Below are 26,348 nucleotides of genomic sequence, written 5' to 3'. Positions count from 1 at the left end.
CGGATTTTTTGGTCTAAAAATTAGTAGAAAAAAAATAATAAAAAATAAAAATTAGTAGTGGACGACCAGGCACTGCTTGGTAATCATTGGTTTTTTATTTGGAATTATTTTCCCTGTTGCCTTCAGCATTTAAATGTACAAAGCAGGCATTTCAAATACCATCTTGCATCTTGGCATCTGAATAAAAGCTCTTGAAAGGCTTTGACTATCTTCCAGATCCTTCAGTCTGAGTTCTCCCTAGTTCATTAAAAGCTGTTGCAAACCAAAACGGCTGAATTCTTTCTCCAGCCCTCAAGAGACTATAGTCCATGTTTTCATTCATTCATCCTAAACTATTGGCTGATGGGGAAATTCCTAAAGTGAAGCTTGTGAACTGTACTGAAGGTGTAGAGATTAGAAAATACTGGTAAAACAGTTCCTTCTTATAAAGATCACTCCATATTCTATCATCTTTAGCTTTTTTCTCTATTCATTCAGCACACCTTTCTTGAGTACTTTCAGTGGTGCTCAGTTTGAAGATTAGGGATTGGAAATGTAAAGACTAAGATAGGGTCTCAGACCTCTGGGAATTGATAATCCAGAGAGGAAAAGATAATTACACTGCAGTATTGATTAGTGCTCTAGTAGAATTATGTATAAAATGCAGTGGGAGCAGGGAAGGAGCCCTTCTGTTTGTGCTTGGGCAGAGTGGAAGATGGGGAAGGAGGATGCCCTTGGTAGGCTCCACAGAGAAGATGATGTAGTTCAGTTACTCTAAGATCTATTGTAAATCAGTAGGGAGGGTTTTAGAAGAATTTTTGGCTGAAGATCAAAGGAGAACTCCCCTTTCTTTGACAAATCTTGAATTACTTAGTAGTTTTTTTTTCTTTTTATAAGGCTGTGAGTGAAAGGTTTAGAACTCTGAGACATCAGCCAGAAGAATTTTATATTCCGGGGTCCTTTTATTTTTTACCCAGAGATTTCATTAAGCAGTCAAATACTGCTCATACTGATTACTTGGCCTTACGTGTGAGATCACTTTGCTTGAACTCAAGGACTTGTGGAACTAGAGACATCCCCACTCCCACCCCCCGCTGTCATTAGAGGGGCAAATTAAAAGAAGTTCGTCTATATTCAACCTCTGTGGAAGAGACTTGATCATTGCTTTCCCTCTATGAGGTGACTTACTTTCTTTTGTATCCTAGGCAGTTGACAATGATGATATCCAATCACATTTTTCTTTCTCATTTGGGGCATTTAGAAAAGAAAATTTCACAAGAAGAGCAGTGAGCAGCTGCTCATATTATTGCATCTTTTCCAGTCTCTTCCTCATTCAGCAGTCCCTCTTCCACTTTATCACAACAATCTATATGCCATAAGGAACGGCTAGAATAACTAGAATAGAGAAAAGTCAGCCTGCTTTAGTGGTCGGGAAAACAAAGTCTGGGCTAGAGTTAACTTCTGGGTTCATATCCTTGCACCACTGCTTACTGGCTTTGTGACCTTGAGCCAGTAAAAACTCAGTTTTCTCATTTATAAAATGGAGATAACAATGAGGCTTAGTTTATGGAAAAATTATACGTGTAAGTAGTAGTATAATGCATAGAACAGTACCTAGCCATAGCAACTAACATTTATTAAATATTTAGTATTATTAGCAAGGAAGTGTATCTTCTCATACTGAAGTTTTTATAGGTAAAAATAGTGTGATGTCAGGTGTTTGCTTTTAAATCTAAAAACAAAACAAAATGAAAAAACTCAACCTGAAAGATTAGAGAAAACAGCCTTACAAAAATGTTGATAAATGAAGCTGAGTGATTGGGGGGGGGAGGCTTATTATACTATTCTCTACTTTTGTGTATATTTGAAATTTTCCATAATAAAAGGTTGGTTTTTGTTTGGTTGGTTGGTTGGTTTTTTAAGTGCATCTTTTGGGGGATTTCTTTTTTACATCTAAGAATTTTCAACATTACCAGTTACTCTAAAACCTTCATAGGCCTCCAGTGCTTGCTTCTGCCTTTCAGGAACCGAATGTGATACTAAATGCTGTGTCACTTTCCACTGCCTAATAGTCATACATCCAACATTTAAAGATTTTATAAACCATATTGCGGGGGGGTGTGGGCATATTCTTTCTCTCCTCTCTTTATGTATGAATTACTGGGCAGCTAGAAGCAAAAAGAAGGAGCAGAGCGTCTCCTGCCCTTCTTTTTGAGATGTTTAGTGCTATTTCACTATTTCACTTCAGGTTCCTTATTAGACACAGAGAAATTAATAGGGGGCAGGTTCAAAATTAGTTCCTATCAATTCAGTTTGAATCCTCTCCATTAGGTTAATCAATCATCTTCTTTTACTTTATCAATAATGTATATATTATTGATAACAGAATAGAATAATGTAAATCATTCTTCAACTCTATTATTGTAATATAGGTATAATCTCTTTTTAGTTTAGTGCCACATGGGTCTTTAATAGCATTTACAAAGAAATACCAACCACTTCCTTTCTGACATCCCAGCTAATGGATAACTTTATATGGGATTATAAATTCTTAGAGTAGGAAAGGACCATTAAGATCTCCTTAATCTCCTAACATATAAATCTGTTCTGTATTATCTTTGCCAAGTGACCCTTCAGCCTTTGCTTAGAGTCTAATAGTGCAGAACTCATCACCTCATGAAGCAGGCCATTCATTGCTTAGAAAATTCTTTTTTTTTTTTAATTACAGTATAGTTGATTTACAATGTTGTATTAGTTTCAGGTGTACAGCAAAGTGATTCACTTATACATACACATATGTTCATTCTTTTTTAGATTCTTTTCAGAAAATTCTAATTGTTAGAAAATTAGTCCTTACATTGAGCCAAACTGTGCTTCCTTATAATTTCCAATGGTAGTTCCTAGTTCTGCCCTCCAAGATCCCAAAATATAACTACTCTCTTCCATTTACTTAATGTATTAGGGACCTTTCCATGTTAAATATCTCAAATTAAGATTTTTTAATGATTATGAAGTATCATTTATTATTCCATCTTGATAATTAGCTTATGTCCATTTTCATTAGTAATGCTGCAGTGAACATTCTGGTTCATAAATGTTTATGTACAACTCTTATTTCTATAGGATGAATGCCTAGAAGTGGAATTGCTGGGTAAAGTATATAAACATTTTTAAAACTTTCATTACACGTTACCAGATTGTCCTGCCCAAAAAAATTGTATTAATTTTTGTCACCAATTTGACAGGTAAATTTTAACATTTTGTTTTTAATAATTAATGAGGTTAAACATTTTTCACATGTTTCTTGGCAATTTATATTTAATCATAATTTCTTAAAATTATCTAATATCTAGTCCATATTCCAGTTTCCCCTGTTTTCCCAAAAATGTCTTCTTGTAAATTGTTCAAACAAGATCTAATCAAGGTTCATGTGTTTAGTTATTGTCTCTTTAGTCTCTCTTAATCTAGGTCACTTGGTTTGTAGTTTGTCCCACCTTCTGAATTGCGTCTGATTGTTTCCTCGTGGCGTTGTTTAACTTGTTCCTCCATCCCCTATATTTCCTGTAAACTGGAAGTTGGGTCTAGAGGAGGGATTAGATTCAGACTAAGCGTTTAAAATAAGCTGGAATAATTCATAGGTACCATTGTGTGTTCATCCCATATCAGATAAGGAGGCACCACCTAATGACAGATTGTTCTACTAATAGTGATGCTAAGTTTGATCACTTTGTTAAAGTGTTAACTGCCATATCTTTCCATTCTAAGGTACATTTTCCCCTTTGTAATTAGTAAGTCATCTGTGGGGTGATTCCTTGGTGCCATTTGAATATCCTGTTCCACAACAATTGTTCACCTAATGGTTTGAGCATTCACTGGTGATCTCTGCTGGAATCAGCTACTACACAGAGTTGCATAGAAAATGTTTGTTTTCTAAATATATCGTTTCTTCTACAAGTACTAGCTAGCATACTTGTATGAAGATTTCAATTTTTTTTTTAGTATCACTATTATCTCATGAATTAAAAAAAATCAATGTCTTCTAATCAATTATAGTCAGTATTCTTTTTGATGCTCAATTTGTCCCAGTTTTGACCAATGAGAAATCCTTCAAGCGGGCTCCTGTGTTTTCTGACATGACCCGTTAGTCTTTTTTTTTTTAATTGTGGTAAAAAAAAGTAACATAAAATTTACCATCTTAACCATTTTTAAGTGTATAGTTTAGTAGTGTTAAGTTTATTCACATTGTTGTGAAACAGATCTCTAGAACTTTTTTATCTTGCAAATCTCAAACTCTATACCCGTTAAAAAATAACTAGCCTTCCCCTGCCACTCCCCCAAAGCCCCTGGTAATCACCATTCTACTTTTTTTTAAAAAATAAATTTATTTATTTAATTTATTTTTGGCTGCATTGGGTCTTCATTGCTGTGTGCGGGCTTTCTCTAGTTGTGGTAAGTGGGGGCTACTCTTCGTTGTGGTGCGCGGGCTTCTCACTGCGGTGGCTTCTCTTGTTGCAGAGCATGGGCTCTAGGCTCGCGGGCTTCAGTAGTTGTGGCACACAGGCTCTAGAGCACAGGCTCAGTAGTTGTGGCGCACGGGCTTAGTTGCTCTGCAGCATGTGGGATCGTCCCAGACCAGGGCTGGAACCCGTGTCCCCTGCATTGGCAGATGGATTCTTAACCACTGCACCACCAGGAAGTCCTCAGTGGGCCTTTTTAATTTGGATATATATTTCTCAGTTCTGAGAATTTCTTATATTTCTTGGATAATTGTTTCTTCTCTGTATAATCTACTCTCACTTTAAGAAATTCCTAATAGTTAGATATTGAACTTCCAAGGATTGATCTTCTACGTCTCTTACTTTTTCTTTCCCTTTTCTGTCTCTGTCTCTTTATTCTATTTTCTGGGATATTTTCTATTCTTATTAACTTCTTTATTTTTACATTCACATTTATGACTTCTAAGAATTCTTTCCTGTTTTGTTCTTTTTTTTATGTTCTTATTTTATGAATTTCTTACCTCTCTCAAGATATTTTTTCTCTCTTGAGTTTTAATTGAAATACAATAAACTGCACAAACTTAAAGTATACAGTTTGTTGAATTTTGACATATGTAAACACCCATGAAACTATCACTGCAATCAAGAAAAACATACTGTAACACCCCAAAATTTCTTCGTGCCCTTTTGTGATTCCTTCCTCCTGCCTTTCCTTGCTCCCTCCACTCCCCAGGCAACTGCTGAGCTGCTGTCACTGTATACTCTTTTTTGAGGCTGGCTTCTTTCTTAAAACATAATTATTTTGCAGTTAATCATTTTCTTGGTAGTTTATTCGTTTTTATTGCTGAGTAGTATTCCATTATATAGATATACCACAATTTGTTTATCCATTCATCTAATGATGGGCATTTGGATTGTTTCCAATTTTTGGCTATTTAAATAAAGCTGTTATAAACATTCATGTACAAATCTTTGTATGGATATGCTTTCAAATGACTGGGTCATACAGTAGGTATGTTTAACTTTTTGAGAACCTACCAAACTGTTTTCCAAAGTGGTACCATTTTATATACCCACCAGCAGTGTATGAATTCCAGTTACTCCAATCTTTACCAAGATTGTTTGTTGCTAGTATATGGAAATTCAGTTGGTATTTGTACATTTTTATTAGAAACAGGTATTGGATTTTATTAAATACTTTCTCTGCATCTACTGAGATAATCATATAATGTTAGAGAATTGTATTATTTGATTTTCCAGTATTAAACCAATCTTGCATTCCTGGTCTTAAGCATTCTGCACTTGGTCTTAAAGTATTATCCTTGTACTAATAGTGTTGGGTTGATTTGCTAAAATTTTGTTATGAATCTGTCTTCATAAGGGATATGGTCTGTACTTTTCTTGTAATTTCTTTGTGTCGTCTTGGTAGCAGAGTAATGGTGGCCTCACAGAGTGAATTGGGAAGTATTTCCACCTCTTCAATTTTTTGGAAGAATTTGTATAGAAGAACTGGTATCTCTTTTTGGGTGAGCTTTGGTAGTCTTTCAAGGAATTTGTTTATTTCATCTAAGTTGTTAAATTTATTGGCATTAAGGTTAATAATACTCTGTTATTAACCTTTTATATAGTATCTAGTGATACCATCTTTCCCATTTTTAGTATTGGTCATTTGTGTTTTCTCTCTTCCAATCAGTCTGGCTAAAACTTTATCAACATTATTATTTTTCTTTTTTAAAAAAACAGCTTTTTCATTGATTTTTCTCTGTTTTTCTGTTTCATTAATTTCCATTCTGATATATTTTTTTGTGTGTGGTACGCGGGCCTCTCACCACTGTGGCCTCTCCCGTTGTGGAGCACAGGCTCCGGACGCGCAGGCTCAGCGGCCATGGCTCACGGGCCTAGCTGCTCCACGTCATGTGGGATATTCCCGGGCGGGGGCACGAACCTGTGTCCCCTGCATCAGCAGGCGGACTCCCAACCACTGTGCCACCAGGGAAGCCCCCATTCTGATATTTATTGCTTCCCTTTTTCTGCTTACTCAGAGTTTCATTTGCTCTTCTTTTTCTAGTTTCTTTAGACGGTTGCTAAGATCATTCATTTGAGACCTTTCTTTTCCAATTTAGTGAGGGATGTTAGGAGCAAGAAGAGATAAACTCATGCAGTCAACCTGTTATATTTATCTGGAAGTATGCATTAACTGTTTTTCTTTTTTTAAATCAACTTTAATGTGGTATGTTTTACATGCAATAAAATGTACCCATTTTAAGTGTACTTGGTGAGTTTTGACAGAACTATGTACTTGTGAGATCATCACAGCAATCAAGCTTGATAGAACATTCCCACCACCCTAAAAATTTCCCTTGTGTTCCATCCCAGTCAATCTGTCCCTGCCTCCACTTCAGCTCTAGGAAAGCACTGATTTCTTTTTGGTCATTATAGATTAGATTTGTCTTTTCTAGAGTTACATATAAATGGAATCATGCAGTATGTGCTCTTTTGTGTTTGGTTTCTTTTACTTGGAGTAGTTTTTGAAAACAACAAGAAACAACTCCATGTTGTTGCATGTATGTTCTATACATCCACTGCTGAATTTTTCCTTGTATGAATATACCACAGTTTAATCATTTGTTGATGGACATTTCTGTTTCTAGCTTTTGATTATTATGAATAAAGCATCTATAAACATTCATATATGCATTTTTTGTGTGAACATGTGTTCATTTCTCTAGGGAAAATAATTAGGAGTGAAATTGCTGAGTCATTTAGTATGTGTTTTTTTAACTGTATTGGAAACTTCCAAACTGTTTTCCAAAGTGATTATACTATTTATGGCTTTTTTAAGGCAAAGGTTAGGTTCTTTTTTTTTTAATATGAATATCTAGGTGTTCTAACACCATTTATTGAAAAAATTATTCTTTCCATGTGTTTATTTCTGACTTCTCTATTCTGTTCCATTAATATATGTGTATTTTCTTATGTCAATATTACACTGTCTTGATTACTGTAACTTTATAGTAAGTCTTAAAATTGTTTGGTCCTTTGGATTTCCATAAGTTTTTAAAATCAATTTCATCTTGTCAATTTGTTAAAAAAAATACCTGTTGGGTATTTCACTGAGATTGTGTTGAATCTGTAGAACAATTTGGGGAAAGTTGATATCATAACAATATTGAGCCTTCCAATCCATGAACAGGATATAGTTCTCAATTTATTTATGTCTTTAATTTCTCAGCAGTTTTTTGTACAGGTCTTGTACATATTTTGTTAAATTAATTCATAAGTATCTTATGCTTTTTTATGGTATTGTAAGTGATACTTTTTGATTTTCAATTTCTAGCTGGTCATTGCTAGCATATAGATATACAGTTGATTTTTTATGTTGACCTTGTGTCCTACAACCATGCTAAGTTTTTCTATTACTTTTGGTAACTTTTTAATAGACCCCTTAGAAGTTTCTTTGTTAACATGACTTTATCTGCAAATAAGGACAGTGTATTTCTTCCTTTCCAATCTATAAGCCTTTTTTATTTCTTGCCTTACAGCACTGACTAGGATCTCTAGTACATTAAGTATGATATTAGATGTAGATTCATCATAGATGCTCTTTATCAGGTGAGGAAGTTCCCCTTCTATTTGTAGTTTGGTGGGAGTTTTTATCATGAATGAATGATGAACTTTGTCAAATGAATTTTCTGCATTTATTTGGATCATATTGTGTTTCTCCTTTATTTTGTAACACAGTGTACTACATTTATTACTTTTTTTTGACTGTTAGGCCAACTTGCATTCCTGGGGTAAAGTCACTGGGTCTTGATGAATTATCCTTTAGTCAATTTGCTAGTATTTTTAAGGGTTTTTATGTCTTGTTTATGAGGAATATTGGTCTTCAATTTTTCTTGTATGTACTGTCTTCCTCTGGTTTAAGTATCATGGTGATGCTGGCTTCATAAATTTAGTTGGGAATTGTTTTCTCCTCAGTTTCTCAGTTTGTGCAGGATTGGTATTGTTTCTTCCTTTAAATGTTTGGTAGAATTTACCAATAAAGCCTGGAGTTTTCTTTTTGGCAAGGTTTGTAACTACAGATGTAATAGATACCGGGCTTTTCAGAATTTCTTTATCTTGGTAATTTGTGTCTTACAAGGAATTTGTCCATTTTATCTAAGTTGATGAATTTATTGGCATAAAATTATTCATTAAAAATTTCCTTATTATTCCTTTAATTACTGTAGGATCTGTAGTGATATTCACTGTTTCATTTCTAATATTGGTAATTTGTCTTTTTTTTTTTTTTCGCGGTACACGGGCCTCTCACTGTTGTGGCCTTTTCCGCCATGGAGCACAGACTCCGGACGCGCAGGCCCAGTGGCCATGGCCCACGGGACCAGCCGCTCTGCGGCATGTGGGATCCTCCCGGACCGGGGCACGAACCCGCGTCCCCTGCATCGGCAGGCGGACTCCCAACCACTGCGCCACCAGGGAAGCCCCTGTCTTTTTATTTCTTAAACAAATCTAGTTAAATGTTTATCAATTTTACTAATTTTTTCCCCAAAGTAAGTTTTTAGTTTCATATTTCTATGTTGTTGGCTATTTTCTTTTCTTCTCTTTATTATTTCTTTTCCATTTACTTTGGCTTTAATTTGTTCTTGTTCTCTAGATTTTTTTTTTTTTTGTGGTATGCAGGCCTCTCACTGTTGTGGCCTCTCCTGTTGCGGAGCACAGGCTCTAGACATGCAGGCTCAGCAGCCATGGCTCACAGGCACAGCCGCTCCGCGGCATGTGGGATCCTTCCGGACCTGGGCATGAACCCACGTCCCCTGCATCGGCAGGCGGACTCTCAACCACGGCGCCACCAGGGAAGCCCCTCTCTAGATTTTTAATGTGGAAACTTATGTCATTGATTTGAGACCTTTCTAAGTCTCAAGTTTCCCTTTAAGTGCTACTTAGGTGCATGTCACAAATTTGATGTGTTTTCATTTTCATTTGGTTCAAAGCAATTTCTAATTTCCCTTGTGATTTCTTGTTTGACCTGTGGGTTATTTAGAAGTGTGTTGCTTAATTTCCAAATATTTAGGAGTTTTCAGCTATCTTCCTATTATTAATTTCTAGTTTAATTCTGTTGTGGTTAGAGAATATACTTGGTGTGATTTCAATCCTTTTAAATATACTGGGGCTTACTTTATAGGCCAGCATATGGTCTATCTTGGTGAATGGTCCATGTGTACTTGAAAATGTATATTCTGATGTTGGTAGAGTGTTCTATAAATTTCAATAAGGTTTTGTTGGTTGATGGTAGTTATCAATTCTATATCTTTACAGATTTTCTCATTAAAAGAAGAGTTCATATCTTCAACCCTAGTTGTGGATGTTTTTGTTCCTCCTTTCAGTTCTGTCATTTTTGCCTCATGTATTTTGAAACGCTGCCATTAGATGCATATACATTTAGCAATACTATGTCCTCGTGAAGAATTGACCCCTTTATCATTATGAACTGTCTCTTTTTACTCTTAGTAATATTCCTTGTTTTAGAGTTTAATTTGTCTGATTTAAATAGCCATTCAAGCTTTCTTTTGACTAGTGTTTGCATGATATGTTTTTTTCATCCTTTTACTTTTAAACTATCTATATGTTTAAAGTGGATGTCTTGTAGACAGCATATAGTTGAGTCTTGTTTCCCCCTGGTCTCACAATCTGTCTTTTAATTCAAGTGTTAGTCCAGTCACATTTAATGTAATTATCGGTTGGATTTAAATCTACCATCTTACTACTTGTTTTCTATTTGTCTATATGTTCGTTGTTTCTTCTTTCATCTTTTCCTGGTTTTTTTTTTTTTTTTGAGTATTTTTTAGTATTCTGTTTTATCTCCATGCTTGACTTATTACCTATACCTCTTTGTTTTATTTTCAGTGGTTGTTCTAGGGTAGTAGTTCTCACAGTTTCTGGTCTCAGGACTTGTTTACACTCTTCCAGATTATTCATACTCTTAAAAATTGAGGACCCCAAAATGTTTTTGTTTGTTTGCATTGTATCTATCTATATGCAACCATATTAAAAGTTATAACTGGTAAATTGTTAAAATATTTATTAATATATTTTAAGATAATTCATTGCATGTTAACAATGTTTTTATTAAAAATAACTATAATTTTCAAAACAAAACCAAAAGTTTAGGGAGAAGAATGCATTGATTTACATTTTTGTAGATTTTTTTTAACATCTAGCTTAATAGAAAACTACCAGATTCTCATATGTGAATCTGCATTCCATATCATGTTGTGTAGCCTCTTGAAAACTCCCCAGTACACTTTTGAGACATTGCAAGTAGTAAAAACAAATAACATCTTAGTGCTGTTATGAAAATAATTTTGATCTTGTGAAGCCTCAGAAGGGTGTTGAGGACTCCCACAGATCCTGGGACATACTTTGAGAACTGTTGCTCTATAGTTTACAATACAGATCTTTAACTTTAATCAGTCTACCTTCAAATAATATACCACTTAACATATACTGTAAGGCCCTAACAATAGTACCCTTCCAAATCTCCATTTTTTGTTACTGTTTTTATACATATATTATAAACTCTTGAATACATTATTGCTTTTACTTTATTTTTTTGTTTTCTTAAAATATTTATTTATCGATTTTGGCTGCTCCAGGTCTTAGTTGTGGCACGTGGGATCTTCACTGCGGCATGCAGACTCTTAGTTGCAGCATGCAGACTCCTAGTTGCGGCATACACATGGGATCTAGTTCCCTGACCAGGGATCGAACCCGGGCCCCCTGCATTGGGGGCACGGAACCTTACCCACTGGAACACCAGGGCAGTCACTGATTATTGCTTTTACTTTAAACAGTTATCTTTTAAAGACACTTTTTAAATGAGAAAAGGGCTTTTGTATTTACTCACATATTTACCATTTCCAGTGCTCTTGATTCCTTGCCATCTCATATTTTCTTTTTTCCTGATGAACTCCTTTTAGTGTCTTATAGTGCAGGTCTGCTGTTGTGAAGTCTCTCTGCTTTTGTTTACTTATTTTATATTTGTTTTGCCTTCATTAAAAAAAAACTTTTTATTTTGAAAAATTATAAACTCATAGACTCATAAGGAGTTTTGAGTCTCACCTCAATTGTTTCCTTTCCCTTAGGGATTACAGTTCTGAGCAGTCTGAATATAGTTGTTTCATACATTTTGCCCAGTCTCTAGTTGCTTACAGTGGAGGTATGCCCATTCATTATGATTAGAAGTGGAAGTCTGCTTTGATTTTTACTGAAGACCATAAGCAGCAGTGGTTATGTAAATTCTGTTTCTACATTTGCCATTACTGTTGAGAACATTCATACATTGTTCAATATCCCCTGTACAATACAACACTGCAGAAATGAGTTATATAATAATTCCTGTTTCTTTCTTTTGTTTTTTGCCTTGTATGCATGGAAAAAATCAGTCAAGATTTGTACTAGATCATCACACTTTTGTTGGCCTGGATGTTTGCATTCTGACTTTCTACTTAATCTTTTTTTCCTTTTTTTTTGACCACACTGTGCGACTTGTGGGATGTGGGATCTTAGTTCCCCGACCAAATATTGAACCCGGCCCATCAGCAGTGAGAGCATGGAGACCTAACCACTGGGCAGCCAGGGAATTCCCTATTCCTATTCTATTAATCTTTTTGTAAAAGCAATAGCCTATACCCCTGTAGCACATTTTTTTTTCTTTCCTTCCCTCTTCATTCCCTCCCCTGTATTAGGTAGTTTTTTGATTGCATTGAATAAAGACATTGTGATCGCCTTTAAGTAACTGAGTTTAAGGATTTACAGGAAAAGATGAAGATTAGAGGCTCAGCTACATAGCTTGGCCTCATAATAAAAAGAATCAACCATAGAGCCAGGCCCCTTCAGAAATGGATGCCTTTGTTTCCTTTTCAATAGGTTTTCCCTGCTGAGTTAGTGATTCTGGTACTTCTAATCTTATCTATCTCTATGACTAGTGCTTCTGCTGCTCTCTATTAGCTATCTCAAGTGTCTGTCCTCTCCTAGAGCCCTACCTCTGTGTGCTGTTCTCTCTCTTGTTCTCATTATTAAAGCTCACATTCACATTCCAAGGGAGAGTATCTGATTGATTCACTTAATGACCTGTTGGTGCCAGGCCAGATCTTAGGTCATTAGCCAGCAGAGAGAGTCTCTGTTCTTGGTCATGTGGTACAAAGTATGGTGATGTATAAGACCTGTCAGAAGGGCCATTGGCATAGCAAGCATTCAGCATTGTTATTACTCCTCCTTTATAACAGCTGCATATTTATAGATTGTTTCGGTGAACCGCTGATCTCATCTCTGAAATGTTGAGGTTTTTTTCCTCCTCATTTCATTCTTAGATGAATTTCATTCTTAGCCACAAAACAAAGGACAGTCTTCACCACCTTTTAGCCACAACTTAAAATAAACCCATCGTACTGATTGTTGGTCCAAGAAAGCCCATCTGTTGGAAACTATGAAAAGAGAAAATTTAAATGTTTCTATTCTTGTTAGCATCTCTAAATTTGGAGGAAGAAGAGATTGAAGCTATGAGCTGAAATAAGGTTTTTGGATTAATAGCCCCACATGGGTTTGAATCCTGGCTTTCCCATTTACTAGATGATAGATGAGTATCTTTTCTAAGCTTCAGTTTATTCATGAATAAAATGGAGATAATGGTATTTGCCTCATGTGGTTGTTAGGATTAAGTGATAAGATACATGGAAAGCAGTTAGCAAAGTGCCTGGCACATAATAAATGCTTGATAAATATTAGCTCCCATTATCTCTAGATCATTAACCCTTATTAATAATAAAGGTTACCCTGGTACATCAGTTAAGTTCTTAGTGCTAATGAAAACTAACATTTCTTGGTACATAAGCCGAGACAATAGTTATTGAGCCTTTGTTTACTCAGCGCTGTGCTGAGGTACCAACTGGATATACAAGACATATTGCAATGTGATTCTTGCTTTCTAATCCCCACAGTGAAATGTTAGTCCTAGAAAATTTTTCAGGAAACTCAACCCTATGATGGTATTCTGTTACTGGAATTTGGGCTCTGTCACTAGCTGTGTAACCTTGGACCAATTACTTCTCTGTGCCTCTTCATCTGTAAATTGGGGGAAATACCTCATAGGATTATTGTAAGGAATAAATATGTTAATATATGTAAAGCACATAGGATACTGCCTGATACATGGTAAATGCTATATGTAAGTTGCTGCTGCTAGATTATGACGCCTAGCAGTTGAATACTTGAAGCCTCATTGGGCCTAATTGATCAGTCTTTTTCTTCTTTTAGCTTAAAGTGAATAGGTTTCTTTGTAGGAGGTTTATAGGTATATCTTTAGTCTCCATCGTCAGGACAGTTTTATAGAGTCTACGTGGTAAGAGATGAGTAAGCTGAAGGACACGGTCTACAGATAATCTTGTCCCATTTGAGACTGGACACCAGACTTTCCATATCTTGCCAGCCCTCCTTTGGTGATGCTTTGGCAAGAAAAATGTATCTTGAAATTCTTGGAAAGCTGATTTCCTCACCATTGAAATGTCCTTTTCGTGGGGGCTAGAGGGAGGGGGATGCTAGTGATATGAAAGTATGGTAAAGGAAAAGCAATTTGAGTAGAGACCTTTGATTTTAGCTTAACAAATCAAACAGGCAAGGGATTTTCTAATCAAAAGCTACTTCTCTCTTAAAGGGAAAACTCATTTCTTTTTTCTTTTTTTTTTTTTGTGGTACGCGGGCCTCTCACTGTTGTGGCCTCTCCCGCTGCGGAGCGCAGGCTCAGCGGCCATGGCTCACGGGCCCAGCCGCTCCGCGGCATGTGGGATCTTCCCGCACCGAGGCACGAACCCGTGTCCCCTGCATCGGCAGGCGGACTTTCAACTACTGCACCACCAGGGAAGCCCAGGAAAACCCATTTCTGATTTGTATTTCCTTTTCAAGAAGTGAGATAATATGTTTTATTTCCATATTAGTGAGATTGAGCATCTTTTCATTACGTTTATTGATTACTTGTATTAGTTTTGAGAATTACCTATTCATGTCCTTGACCTCTTTTGTTTTGTTTGATGAGGAGACTTATCTATGCAGAATAAGGACAGTAAACCCTTGCAAATACGTTTCAGGTACATTTTTCATTTTGTCAGTTGTCTTCTTTTACCCTTGGTTGTGCTTTTTTATTTTAACTGCATAGAAACATTTAATGTAATGAATCTATAAATTTTTGCTGAAAAGTATCATCTCATTATGGTTAGAGAATTTCTGCTGAGTGTTATAAAGCATGTCATAGTTTATATGTAGACTGATCCACTTAATAAGCATTTTTTCCTTATAAATAGGTGATTGATTGTCACAGGCTTTGAAGAGTCTTTGCAAACTAATATAGTCCCGAGGCTGTAACACCATAATAATAATAGCTACCACTTACTGCACACTGCCTGAGTGCCAGAAGATATGCTAGGTCTTTTATGTACTATATCCCTAATATTTAAGTTCAAGCAAAATATTATTATTGTCCACATTTCATAGATAAGAGGAATGATTTACCCAGGGTTACAGAGCTAGTTAGTGGCTGGATTGGAATTTTAACTCAAGTCTGCCTAAACTCCAAAGTATATACTTTTTCTACAGAGTTGGGCTTCTTGAGGCTTCAAATAAATTATACTGGTCCTAAAAGTTAAGTAAATATCTTCTACCAGAACATGAAAAGATGGTCTGTCGCCTAGTTTGACAGCTCTTGGTTCCTGAGAGCAGAGTAGATACAATAATGAGAAGTATGTAAACCAGCTGAAAGAAGGGTCTCCACTGTCTAGGGCAGAGGTTTTCAAAATGTGGTTCCCAGACCAGCAGCAGCAGTAGCATCACTTGGGCGTTTGTTACAAAAGCAAATTCCCATGTCCCACTCCAGACCTACAGAATCAGAAACTGCGGTTGGGGCCCAGCAACCTGTTTTATATTTGCAGCTGATCATGATGCATGTTAAAATTTGAGAGCCACTGGTCTAGGGGAATTATTCTCTCTAACCATAATTTTTGGCTTTGTGAGCTTCAGCCGAATTCTCAGCCCTTAAGTGCAAAATAAGCATTATCAAATAGTGGCAAAAGCATGGAATCTAACAAGAGCCAGTTTTTAGTCCAGTTTAATAATCATTTAAGGCAAGTTCACCTCCCTGAGCCATAGTTTCCCATCTCTAAAATGATTTTAATAAAAATCTATCTCCCGGGCTTCCCTGGTGGCGCAGTGGTTGAGAGTCCGCCTGCCGATGCAGGGGACACGGGTTCGTGCCCTGGTCTGGGAAGATCCCACATGCCGCGGAGCGGCTGGGCCCATGAGCCATGGCCGCTGAGCCTGCGCGTCCGGAGCCTGTGCTCCGCAGCGGGAGAGGCCACAACAGTGAGAGGCCCGTGTACCGCAAAAAAAAAAAAAAAAAAAAAAAAATCTATCTCCCTACAAGATATTTTTTCAGAATTAGTAAGATAACATGTATAGTGCCTAGCACCTTGCCTGGCTCCCAGGTGTTTGAGAAATTGCCTCCAGTTATTTTTCTTGCTAAGCAAAAAGCCCCTACCCGCCTTCTATTCTCAACTTCTCTTGTTTCTTGAATGTATTTTGCTGTCTTGTGTCTCTGGGCCTTTATATTAGCTATTTCTACTGGATATCCCTACCTCCCACCCCTCCCACTAACGTCTATACATCCTTTAGATCCCTGCTTATAATTTACTTCCCCTGGAGGGGACTTTCTCTAACCCCCCCTCCCCAGTCTCTGTACTCATAGCAGCATGTATTTCTCCTGTCACTACATATCAAAGTTTTTGGAAACTGTTTTTTGCCCAGTTTTGCAAAGTTTTTGCCCGTCTTCTGTATAAACTTCATTGGGCAGGTCCAGTGTCTTGTCTGTACCATATTCTAGGACCCAGTAAAGTTTCTCACACATTATAGGAGCTAATAAATTAATGTTGAATGAATGAATGGTGGCTGTCATTATTGCTGCTTCTTCATCATCATATCATCCAAGAGCAAGCTCTCTTCTCTGGCTTATAGTTTCTGTGCTGACTGCTTGTGATAATCATAAATAGATAGTATTAGGACCAGTGCCTGTTTTCTCCTTCCCTGAAAATACATGTTTTGACCTAGGCTGACATGGTAGTTCACTGAGCTGCTTCCTAACCACTGATCTCTCTGTATCACAGGTACCTTGGGGGAGCTGTGTGCCTTGATGGGTCAAGTTCATCACATGCAGAACCCAAAATGGCAGCATCCTTCGGACCTCACCAGGCGGTGAGTGGGTGTTTAGAAGAAGGAAGAAAAGGGTAGAATTTTGCTACAGGAGAAATGTGGTAGGGCTTTGGTAGGGCTGTAATTATTGTTTAATTCCAGAGGTAGAAAAAGAAGTGATATAGTATAATAGAATAAGAATTGGACTGAAATTCAGGAAACCTGGGATCTAATACTGGCTTTGCACTTTTTAACTAGCTATGTGATTTTGATCAAATCACTTCATTTCTCTGGTCCTCACAACAGTAAAATTAAGATATTGGACTAATTGATGTCAAAGAGCCTTTCTAGTCCTGAAATCTTCTGGTTTCTTGATGTAGTGTGGTTTTACAGATTTATTCAGTTACTTGATCCAATTATTCAGAGACCTTGGAGTCATCTGTGATTCCTTTCTCTCTTACTCCATAGTCAGTGCATTAGCAAATTCTATAAGCTCTACGTATAATATATCCAAAACCTGATCATTTCTCAATCATTTTCACTTGGATTGTTGCAAGTCTCCTAAATGGTCTCCCTACTTCTGCCCTTGCCTGTCTACTGTTCTCAACTCAAGCAGCCAGAGAAATTCTTTTAAAGCATAAGTCAGGTTCTCTCTTCTTTGCACAGAGTTTTCCAGTGGCTTCCCATCTCCATGATCACAAGTGCCTATATGTTTTGGTCTAGGCTGACTTGGTTAGCTCACCACCCTCATCTCCTCTACTATTCACTTTGCTCACTCTGCTCTAGTCACACTGGATTCCTTGCTATTTCTGTTTTTCATACTGTTTAGTTTATTTATTTATTTATTTTTGGCTGCATTGGGTCTTCGTTGCTGTGCGCGGGCTTTCTCTAGTTGCAGCGAGCGGGGGCTACTCTTCATTGCGGTGCTTGGGCTTCTCATTGCGGTGGCTTCTCTTGTCGTGGTGCACGGGCTCTAGGCGCACGGGCTTCGGTAGTTGTGGCTCACGGGCTCTAGAGCGCAGGCTCAATAGTTGTGGTGCACGGGCTTAGTTGCTCTGCAGCATGTGGGATCTTCCTGGACCAGGGATCGAACCGGTGTCCCCTGCATTGGCAGGTGGATTCTTAACCACTGCGCCACCAGGGAAGTCTCTCCTTGCTATTTTTCAAGTATGTCAGACGTACTCCCACATCAGGGCCTTTAAACTTAGTGTTTTCTTTATAGTTGCCAAAATGACAGCAGTACTCGGAAAGGCAGTGTTGTGTAATAGTTATTAAATTCTGCAGTCAGATGTGAATTCAAATCCAGGCTCTTCTACTTACTCCACTCTACGACCTTGGGTAAGTTATTTTACCTGAGGCTTAGTTTCCTATCCTGTATAAGGAGTTAATGAGAGTACTTTTCTGGTAGGATTGTCATTAGGATTAAATGGTGTGAGATGTTTAAAGAATTCAGCAAGTATTTGCATATAGGGCTAGATAAGCACCAAGTACTGTTAAAATTATTTTCAACCTGGGCTATTCCCCATAATCACCTATGGGGATGTCTAAAAATACAGATGTCCAGGGCTTGACTCAAGGGATTCTAAGTTATTAAGTCTAAGGGTGGAGAGAGGGGCCAAGAATCTATATCTTTACATTAAAGCTTCCCAGGTGGTTATTAGGACAATCTGGAGTTGAGAATGGGGTGAAATTATCTCAGAGGGTCCTGCTCAGAACCCCAGCCCAGTACACGACTAAAGGAGGCTCTCAAGAAACTTTGAGTCTGTTCAGTTTCTAAACTTGCAGTGTGAATTCTCACGTGATGCTTACCTTCTCTGGGAATTTTATTCTAATTTTAACTGCTGTGTCCTGAGCAACCTTGAGCTGTGTCAGACAGTGAAGTCCTGTTGGAGGTACAGGTCTGATGCAAGCAATAAAATATAGATCCTGTCCTAAATGTTTCCAGAGGGAGAAAATGGGTTTTTCCTGCTTAAACATTATTATACATTATACATTGGGTTTTCTTAGAACATTCATGTATATGGACCATATCACCATAATACCTGTATGGGAATTAGGTGGCTTTGGAAATTGGAAGGAAATAGAACTTATAGTGTGACTTTCACATAAGGAAAATAATATAAAATTTCTAAAATTATGAGAATCGAAATATAAAATGAATATCCAATTTCCAAAAGTAACAGTATTCTTTAAATAGTTTTCTTGGCCTTTTTTGTATACAAATAACCATTCCAGCTGAAACCCTCATCTGTCCTCTTTTTATTTTCCCTCTCTGCTGATAGAAACTACGCCCGGTTCCGACAGAAGTCTCTGCAAAGATACAGTCTGACTCAGTGGGTTGACCAGAACATGCGAAGCCACCATCGGTTCCAGCGTCTACCAGATTTCCCGTACAGTCCATTTGTCTCCTCCCATCAGCAGTGAAGGTCCCTATCCAGGGTCCTGTCCAGAGCAGCGTCTCATCTTCTGCTGTTTTGTGCTTTGTAGATTTTGAAATTTATTTTTCACAACATTTTAATTTAAAGAACTCGTCACCTTTTGGAAATGCCCATTGCTGACTTGAAATTTTTTGTATAAGGTCCTTCCTGTTTATGTGTGTGTATGCATTTAAACAGTGTTGATAATAGTTTTAATTTTTTAATTTAAATTGAAGGTGGCTGCCGCCTGAAAGCCAGCATTAAGTCAAAACACCCAGGATCAAGCAAAACACCCACCTCTATGCAGAGGTGAAGTCTACTTCTGGTGCCCAAAAGAAATCATCTTTTAATCTCCTATGAGGAAGAGATTCTTTATCAGGCTGCAAGCCAGTGTTAATTATTGCTGATGACTTATAAACGGATACAAGTCACTTTTAACAACGCCTCTTACCTTTTTTATTTGAATCTCCGAATACCTGTCAGTATTTTAAAGTTGGTAATCCAGGACATCTGAAGTAGTTGAAAGGACAAATTAGAAGTGTAAATCTTTTCTTCTTTTTGTACCTACTAGCTGCCTTTATTTTTTGGCTTTTTTTTTTTTTCATTCTTCATTAAATTTATTTTGCACAATAGTGTTTACAAATCTTGTACATCTTAACTGTAACAGAAGACTGGTGACTAACAACCCCTGTTGATTTGTGATCTTGTGACTGTCTGTCTTCTCTGCCTTTCTTCAAGGATATTTCTTCTTTTTTCCCCAGTGAACTTAGGGCTCTACTGGCATATTCCTGTATCCTGTTAGACATAGATATGCCTCTTAAGAACAGCCTTACTGTGCTCTTTATTGAAGAGCCACCCACCCAGAGTCTTGACTCTAGGACAGGCCAGAAAGCAGTGCTATTGAGAGGTGTCAGTTGGTCTTCAGTTTCATCTGCTGAACTCCAGTTCAAGTATGAGTTGATGTGTTAGTGAGCTTCCATCCTGTGGGAGAGACTTTGGAGAAGCTGTCTTTTGTCTCCATTATTAGTTAATAAGAGGTGCCTTTTGATCCAGGATCTCCTTACTTGGTCAAACCTCTGATGTACAGTTTTACAAAACTACTAAAGTGAATCTAAAATAGTTTTGATTAAGCCTGTGCACAAAGTATTACCGGATCTTAAGGGTAATGCTATATGCAGCTATCTTAATGGATGTCTTAGGAGTTTGTTATTCTCTTTACAGACAGCTCTAGACATCTATTGGGAGATTTTGCAGTCTGGCATTTGTGCTGTTGTTCACTCTGTGTGACGGTTGTACCTAGTTGCTATAGCACAGCCTGTGATACTGGGCTCATTGCCTCTGTCTGGTTTTGTTGTTCCATCAGCCCTATCTTTGTATGCAAGTAACCCATCTTAAACATCCTACCCTGCTTTAGAAACTGATTTGGGAGAAACTTGGTCATAGTTACCAGTAAACTTAGATGGATATCCCTAAGTGTTAACTATTTCTATCCAATCAAGGATTCTCTTTTCCTTCGACATCTGGTTTAGAGTCTGGGACCAAAATGCAAAGGAGAAGTTCTGTTCAAAGGCAAGAGTCAAAATCTGTTATTTCAGTTGGCATTTCCTATATCAGTCACTTCTCCAGGTTTCCGTAAATTAGTTTGATGGAGTGGGACAAACATCCACCTTTGGAACTATAGCATAGTTAGAATTAATTGTTGCTGGAATTATTAGCATTGCAGCTGTCTTGTTCCCCACAGATAGCCAAGGAGTAAAGGGACAGCCTTTTGCTTAGGCAAAAGTCTAAGACTCATGTTCCTGCCTCCCTGGTACAGGAGGGTTTAAGACTGATGTGTAATGGGAGCATCGCCTTTGCCAAATCAAATGAGTGATGGGTTAACGAGAAAATGTGACAATCACATTTCCTCTTTGCTCAGATAATTCTGTTTTTCAAGCTTTAGCAGCTTAATTAAATCTGTTGGACTGGGGGAGGAGAGAACTGTTCCCTAGCGGTTAACATGGTATTCTTTAAGAAGAAAAACAAAGCCAAAGAAAACTCATTATCAGGCATGTTCGCCTTAAAGACGGTAGTGGGTAGAATCTGGAGTTTTAATCTGTTTTTAAAAGCTACATATCTCACATTTAGTGTTGGCCTCTAAGTCTAATTTTCATGTAGAATTCTTGCCTGTGTTTTATTTACATAAGCGTTGTGTGCATTTAACTGCCTACCTAGCTTTCTTTATCTGTGATGACATTCTCGCCACGGGGGTCTTGACAATGCAGAGTAGGAATGTGCTGTTTACATAGTTTACTTGTATATAAAGAGCCTGAAATAACCTTAGTTTGGCATCTAATGCAGGCCCCAATTTACTTTGGTTGTTGTCAGGATCAATTATGAAAGTGAAGTTTGGTGCCTCCTCTTTATCATGTATTTCTCCTTGTAGCAGTTGTATTTAATGTCATTACAAAGAAATAAAAGTTCTTGTCGGTGGCTTATGTACCGTGGCCGTCTATTGCGGGCTCTGAAGGAGGGCTTCTTCCTTCTTTGTGCAGGTAGGTTAGTGGGGTGTGGGAGGGGCGGCAGTTAGTAGAATGTGGTACCGGGGAGGCGAGGGTGTGTGCTCCCTGTTCTTTTGAGGGTAAATTACAGTGTTAAGAAAGGCGTTCCAGCAGTTAAGAAATGTTGAAATTGATTGGGATTAGCAGCTACATATAGTGCACATCAGGAGCGTGACATAGGGAGAGCCTTAAATATCACTGTGCTGCTGTTTTTGCAGAGGGGGAAAATGGCTCAGCCCCATCACACAGACACTGCCTCGCATTCCTTCCTGTGGCTGATGGCTGACCCCTGTGTCTCTCTGCCTCTCCAGAGCCAGCACTGATAAGGAAAAAACTGAGCTACCTGGGGCATTCTCCCTTTGAAAGGGATGTGAGAAACCAGAATTGATAGTTGTTCTTAACCCAACTTCTCCAGAAATTGTTCCTAGAACCTGGGGTGAAGGTTGGATAAGTGTGGGTAGATGTGGGAGACAGCGTTAGATCACTTTTGTGAACCGAAGCTTCTTAGACTCACTCCAGGAGCAAAGATGAAAAGGAAGGCAGTAAGAGCTTGTCACCTGTATTAGCCAATGCTTTACAGTCTCAGCTTGTGCTGAGACATTAAGTAGCAACATACTTGGATAGGCTTCTCTGTCCTGCTGTCCTGTAAGTTTTGTGTTTTTTTTTTGCGGTACGCGGGCCTCTCACTATTGTGGCCTCTCCCTTTGCGGGGCGCAGGCTCAGCGGCCATGGCTCACGGGCCCAGCGGCTCCGCGGCATGTGGGACCCTCCCAGACCAGGGCACGAACCCGTGTCCCCTGCATCGGCAGGCGGACTCTCAACCACTGCGCCACCAGGGAAGCCCTGTCCTGTAAGTTTTTAACATGTAGCCTACAGTCCAGTTGAAAGCCTCAATATAAATTTTCTAAATACTCAGCTGTTTAATATTCTGAATCCGAGGGTCCCTTGACCTATACATACACATATCCATTTTGTCCTCTCAGGTGTAGGTGTTCCTTTGTCCAGTAATTGCTTATTTCCTTTTTAGCAATGTGTTATTGTAGGCCTCAAAGGTTTCAGAGACTAGGCTGGATTCTCTGAGCTGGTGGCGTCCTTTACCCTCAGTTCGTTTTATGTTGTGGAGAAGTGAGGAGGAGGAGAAATGGACCTTCTCTAAAAGCTCATTCTCTAAACAGCCTGTTGTGAACTTTTACGGGAAGAAAAAGTCCCAACCACCTAAAACTAGAAAGCAGAGTTTCCTGCTTTTCTAAGAGAAAACAATTATTCCTAAGCTGATTCTAGGGTATGCTTGTTTTGTAGGCCAGAGCACCTGTCAGGAAAAAAATGTCCACTTGTCACAGGAAGTATCAACTGGCCAACGGTGGAATTCCTTAATTAAAAGCTCCCGCCCTGTCACTCCTCCCCACCTGTCTTCCCCCTATGACAACTGGAACATGCCACAGACAGAAAAATCTGACCCTCCCAGCACCCATTGGGAAGCGGTGGAATGTAATCTTTTGGACAACCTTTAAAGCCATCTAGTCCTGAAATGCTGTACCACTAAGGAATTATTTGCATACAAAGATCTCCTTCAATTCGGCTTCAAATAACATTTGAGGGTTTGGGAGTATTGTACCGATGGAGCTTGGGGGGTGGGGTGTCCCATTTACAAAAGCATTTTGTTCTTGGAGGCTACTTTTTAAAAGCAAAACCCAAAATCTGTCAAATAGGTTTATAGAGGGTGAGAAAGTAGAAGTCTGAAACATTACGTGACTGGGGTGGTGAGATGTTAAATATTTCTGTAAAGGGTTGAACTAGAGATCATAAAAGTGGGTTCGAAAGGAGGCCTATGCTGAAAAGCTGGGGTTGAGGGGACTGGACTGGAGAGAGGAAAGACTCGTGCCTCATAGAAACACCAGTCCTCCTTCCTTTCCGTAGACCCCGGGGTCTGTCTCCTGTCCCATAAGGAAACCCTTTGGCTCCTACTCTAGGTGGTGGGTGGGGTCTGGGAATCCTCTGTTCTTACCCCTTGGTTTTTGACAGATAAGTCCAGGGCCCCATCAGAGAAGTAACTGGCCTGAGGGTCTCCTGCCTCAGTCCACCGTTCCTCCCACAGACCTGCTGTGGTCTTGCAGGGCAGGTCTCTCAGTCTCAGACAACTTGCCTGAGCCCTTCCCAAGCTGTGGGGAATCTGCAGATCTAAGTGAGGGGTGAAGAAAGGACCACAGCCCAAGTCACAGCTGTAGGCTTCCACTGTGTCACTAGTTGATTCGGGAAGAGTTCAGTTGTAGAACTTGGGGGTTTAGGGAGGTGATTAAAGGGAATGGTGTTTAGTGAGGCGTGTTGTTCACTCCACTCCCCTCATTCCCTAAGATGATGTGCTACAGGCACAGATAAGGTAAAGACAGCAAACTCCCATTAGCGGCACTCCCTGGACCCCACTGACAGCTGTTTATACCTGATGCTGACTTGGAGTTTCTCCATCATCTGGCGCTAAACAGGCACAGAGGATCTGGGAAGTACCTCTCTGAGGTTTGGCTGGCAGTTCTGCGTGCTAATCGATTACCCACTCTCCCACCCAGCCTGTAAGACCTGCTCCCCTCTGCTCTCAGAACCTTCCAGAACAGCCTACCCTAAGCCCCACTCACCTGACATTTCCTAAGCTCCTCCCGGCTCTGGACAGAAATGTTCAAGGTGCCCCATTTACTGGTTTGCTCATTGGCTAATGGCATCATTCCTCTACCTTTCAGCCTGCTGCGGGATCAGAGTGATGTTCCTTTAACATCCCCGAACAGCATGCTGTGAATCCTGAGCTGCAGCAGGCAGCTTCTGCAGTCCCTCTTTACTTCCCCTTCACGCTGGGAGAAGCAGGACTGCATTCCCTTTGGCCAGGAAAAGCACCAACCCTATCCAGAGGGGAAAACCCTTTGTTTTAAAAACTGAGCTCCAGCCTGCATACCTGTGCGGTGAGGCAGCCCAAGCTCGGTTTGGGGGGGGGGGGGGGGGCTCAGTAATGGGATGATAGAGCAACTATTTTCTCCTCTTACACGTGCACCCCCATCTGTTAGAGATTTCCCTTCCAACTCCAGCTTGGCTGGCAGGCTTGTCCCTAAGAAGCTGCAGGCCAAAATGGAGAGAACTGACTCCCTCCTCCACACGTCCTGATTTGCTGCCAACTGCCAGAAAAAGAGGGCAACACTTGGGCATTTACCAGAAGACGAGGATGTGCCTTTTCATATGTCTTTTTATTTTACATTTAAAAAGTGGTTATTGCTCTAACTGGATCAGAGGTAAGGACCTCTCCCCTAAGGAGCCTTGGCCTTGCAGCCCCATTCAGCAGGGATGGAAGTCACAAGACAATGAGTGGAGCCTCATGCCCTCCCATGAGGAAGCCCTTAGTGTTGCTGACATCTGCCTTTCACCCTGTCTCTCCTCCCTCTCTGTGCTCCACACTCGGGCAAAGCAGAGTGGCAGCTGCCCCAGCCCCGAGAGCTCTTGTAGACCGCAAAGCAGGGGCGGTCACTGGGGAATGGCTTTCAGCTCTCTGGCTTGGGGGTCACCGCGCTTCTCATTCAGTTCAGCAGGTACTCACTGGGCGCCGACTGCGTGCCAGGCTTGTGCCAAGCGCAGTCGCCCACACTGTCGTCCTTAGCCACGAATGGAAGACGCAGAGGTCCGTCTCTTCCTATGCAGGCATTCAGCAGCCGCGACTTGTCAGTCCTAGGGAAGGATCTGCCTTCCTTAGCAAGCACCATTTGTTTTTTAAACCAGAAAGAGGCAGTGGAGGGAGAGACCTGTCACCTCACACCACTCAGGCTCTAGGGAAGGACATGAGGACCCTGGGTAGCTTTCACGAACCCTGGATGAGATGGCAAGATATGGAGACCCCAGAGGTCAGGACTGCTCTGACTGTCCATGGTGAATGGCTCGGGCCCGCCTTCCAGCAGCGTCCACCCCAGAGGGGGTGATTTAGCAGCCCCCAGGTTGTCCCAGGTGGATGTACCTTTTCAGTTGTGCAAGCCAGCACTGTTGCAACTCCAAGAGACTTTTCCTAAAGAAATGGGGCCAGTACCTTCCAGGTCTCTTTCCCACTTTGTCTCCTTCAGACCCCAGACTGATGATCTTACAGTCAAAATAAGGGCCAAAGAAGACAAAGGACACAGGCAACCAGCTCGGGGAATCCCTCTGCCCTCTGGAGTGAAGCCCTTCGGTTGTGTTTTCCAAAAGAGACAGAACAGATAACATCTTACACACTCGCAAAGTTGTGCATCGCGCCACAAACAAGTCCCTGATGGCTGGATCCAGCAAAGGCTTGATGGCCGCCAGGCCCCTGCCCGGCAGGCAGCCCCACAGCTTCCCTGAAAGACACAGCTTCTGTCAGTCTAGGTGCTTGTCATCTCCCAGGAGCTTTGTGCATTTTCTCAAAGAGGAAGCCAGTCCAGGAGAGGCGAGGAGGCAGAAAGACGGCTGTGTCTCACGCAGCTTTGCCTTTTCCAGGACAGGGCCAGGCCTTTTAGTTTTGTGGCTTATTTTTTGCAGAATTGGGGTTTGCAGTTCAGCCTTCTTCACCAGACTAGGATGGGGGGGCAGAGGGAGAACTGTGCAGCTAGCTGTGCCTCCCCCCATGGTAGTCCTCTTTCTCCCTGTGCCCATGGACCTGGGGACCAGCAGAGAAGAAAAATGAAATCCTTCTCCCTGCAGACAGGCAG

General features: G+C 39.8%; 1 protein-coding gene across 4 annotated transcripts in view; it reads left to right on the top strand.

The window, feature by feature from the left end:
* Positions 1-21,585, top strand: part of S100PBP (S100P binding protein) — a 31,925-nt gene extending 10,340 nt beyond the window's left edge. For all 4 annotated transcript variants that reach the window (XM_082863651.1, XM_082863650.1, XM_082863653.1 and 1 more), the window contains 2 exons: positions 16,679-16,766; positions 18,986-21,585. In XM_082863651.1, coding sequence (XP_082719777.1) covers positions 16,679-16,766; positions 18,986-19,127 — 230 coding nt within the window. In that variant the 3' untranslated portion in view covers positions 19,128-21,585. The remainder of the gene's footprint in view (positions 1-16,678; positions 16,767-18,985) is intronic.
* The last annotated feature ends 4,763 nt before the right edge of the window (positions 21,586-26,348 follow it).

The sequence above is a fragment of the Leucopleurus acutus genome (assembly GCF_964270905.1).
Source record: "Leucopleurus acutus genome assembly, chromosome: 2".
Classification (NCBI taxonomy): Eukaryota; Metazoa; Chordata; class Mammalia; order Artiodactyla; family Delphinidae; genus Leucopleurus; species Leucopleurus acutus.
The sequence above is the reverse complement of the archived record's forward strand: the minus strand, read 5'-3'. Positions and strand labels throughout refer to the sequence as shown.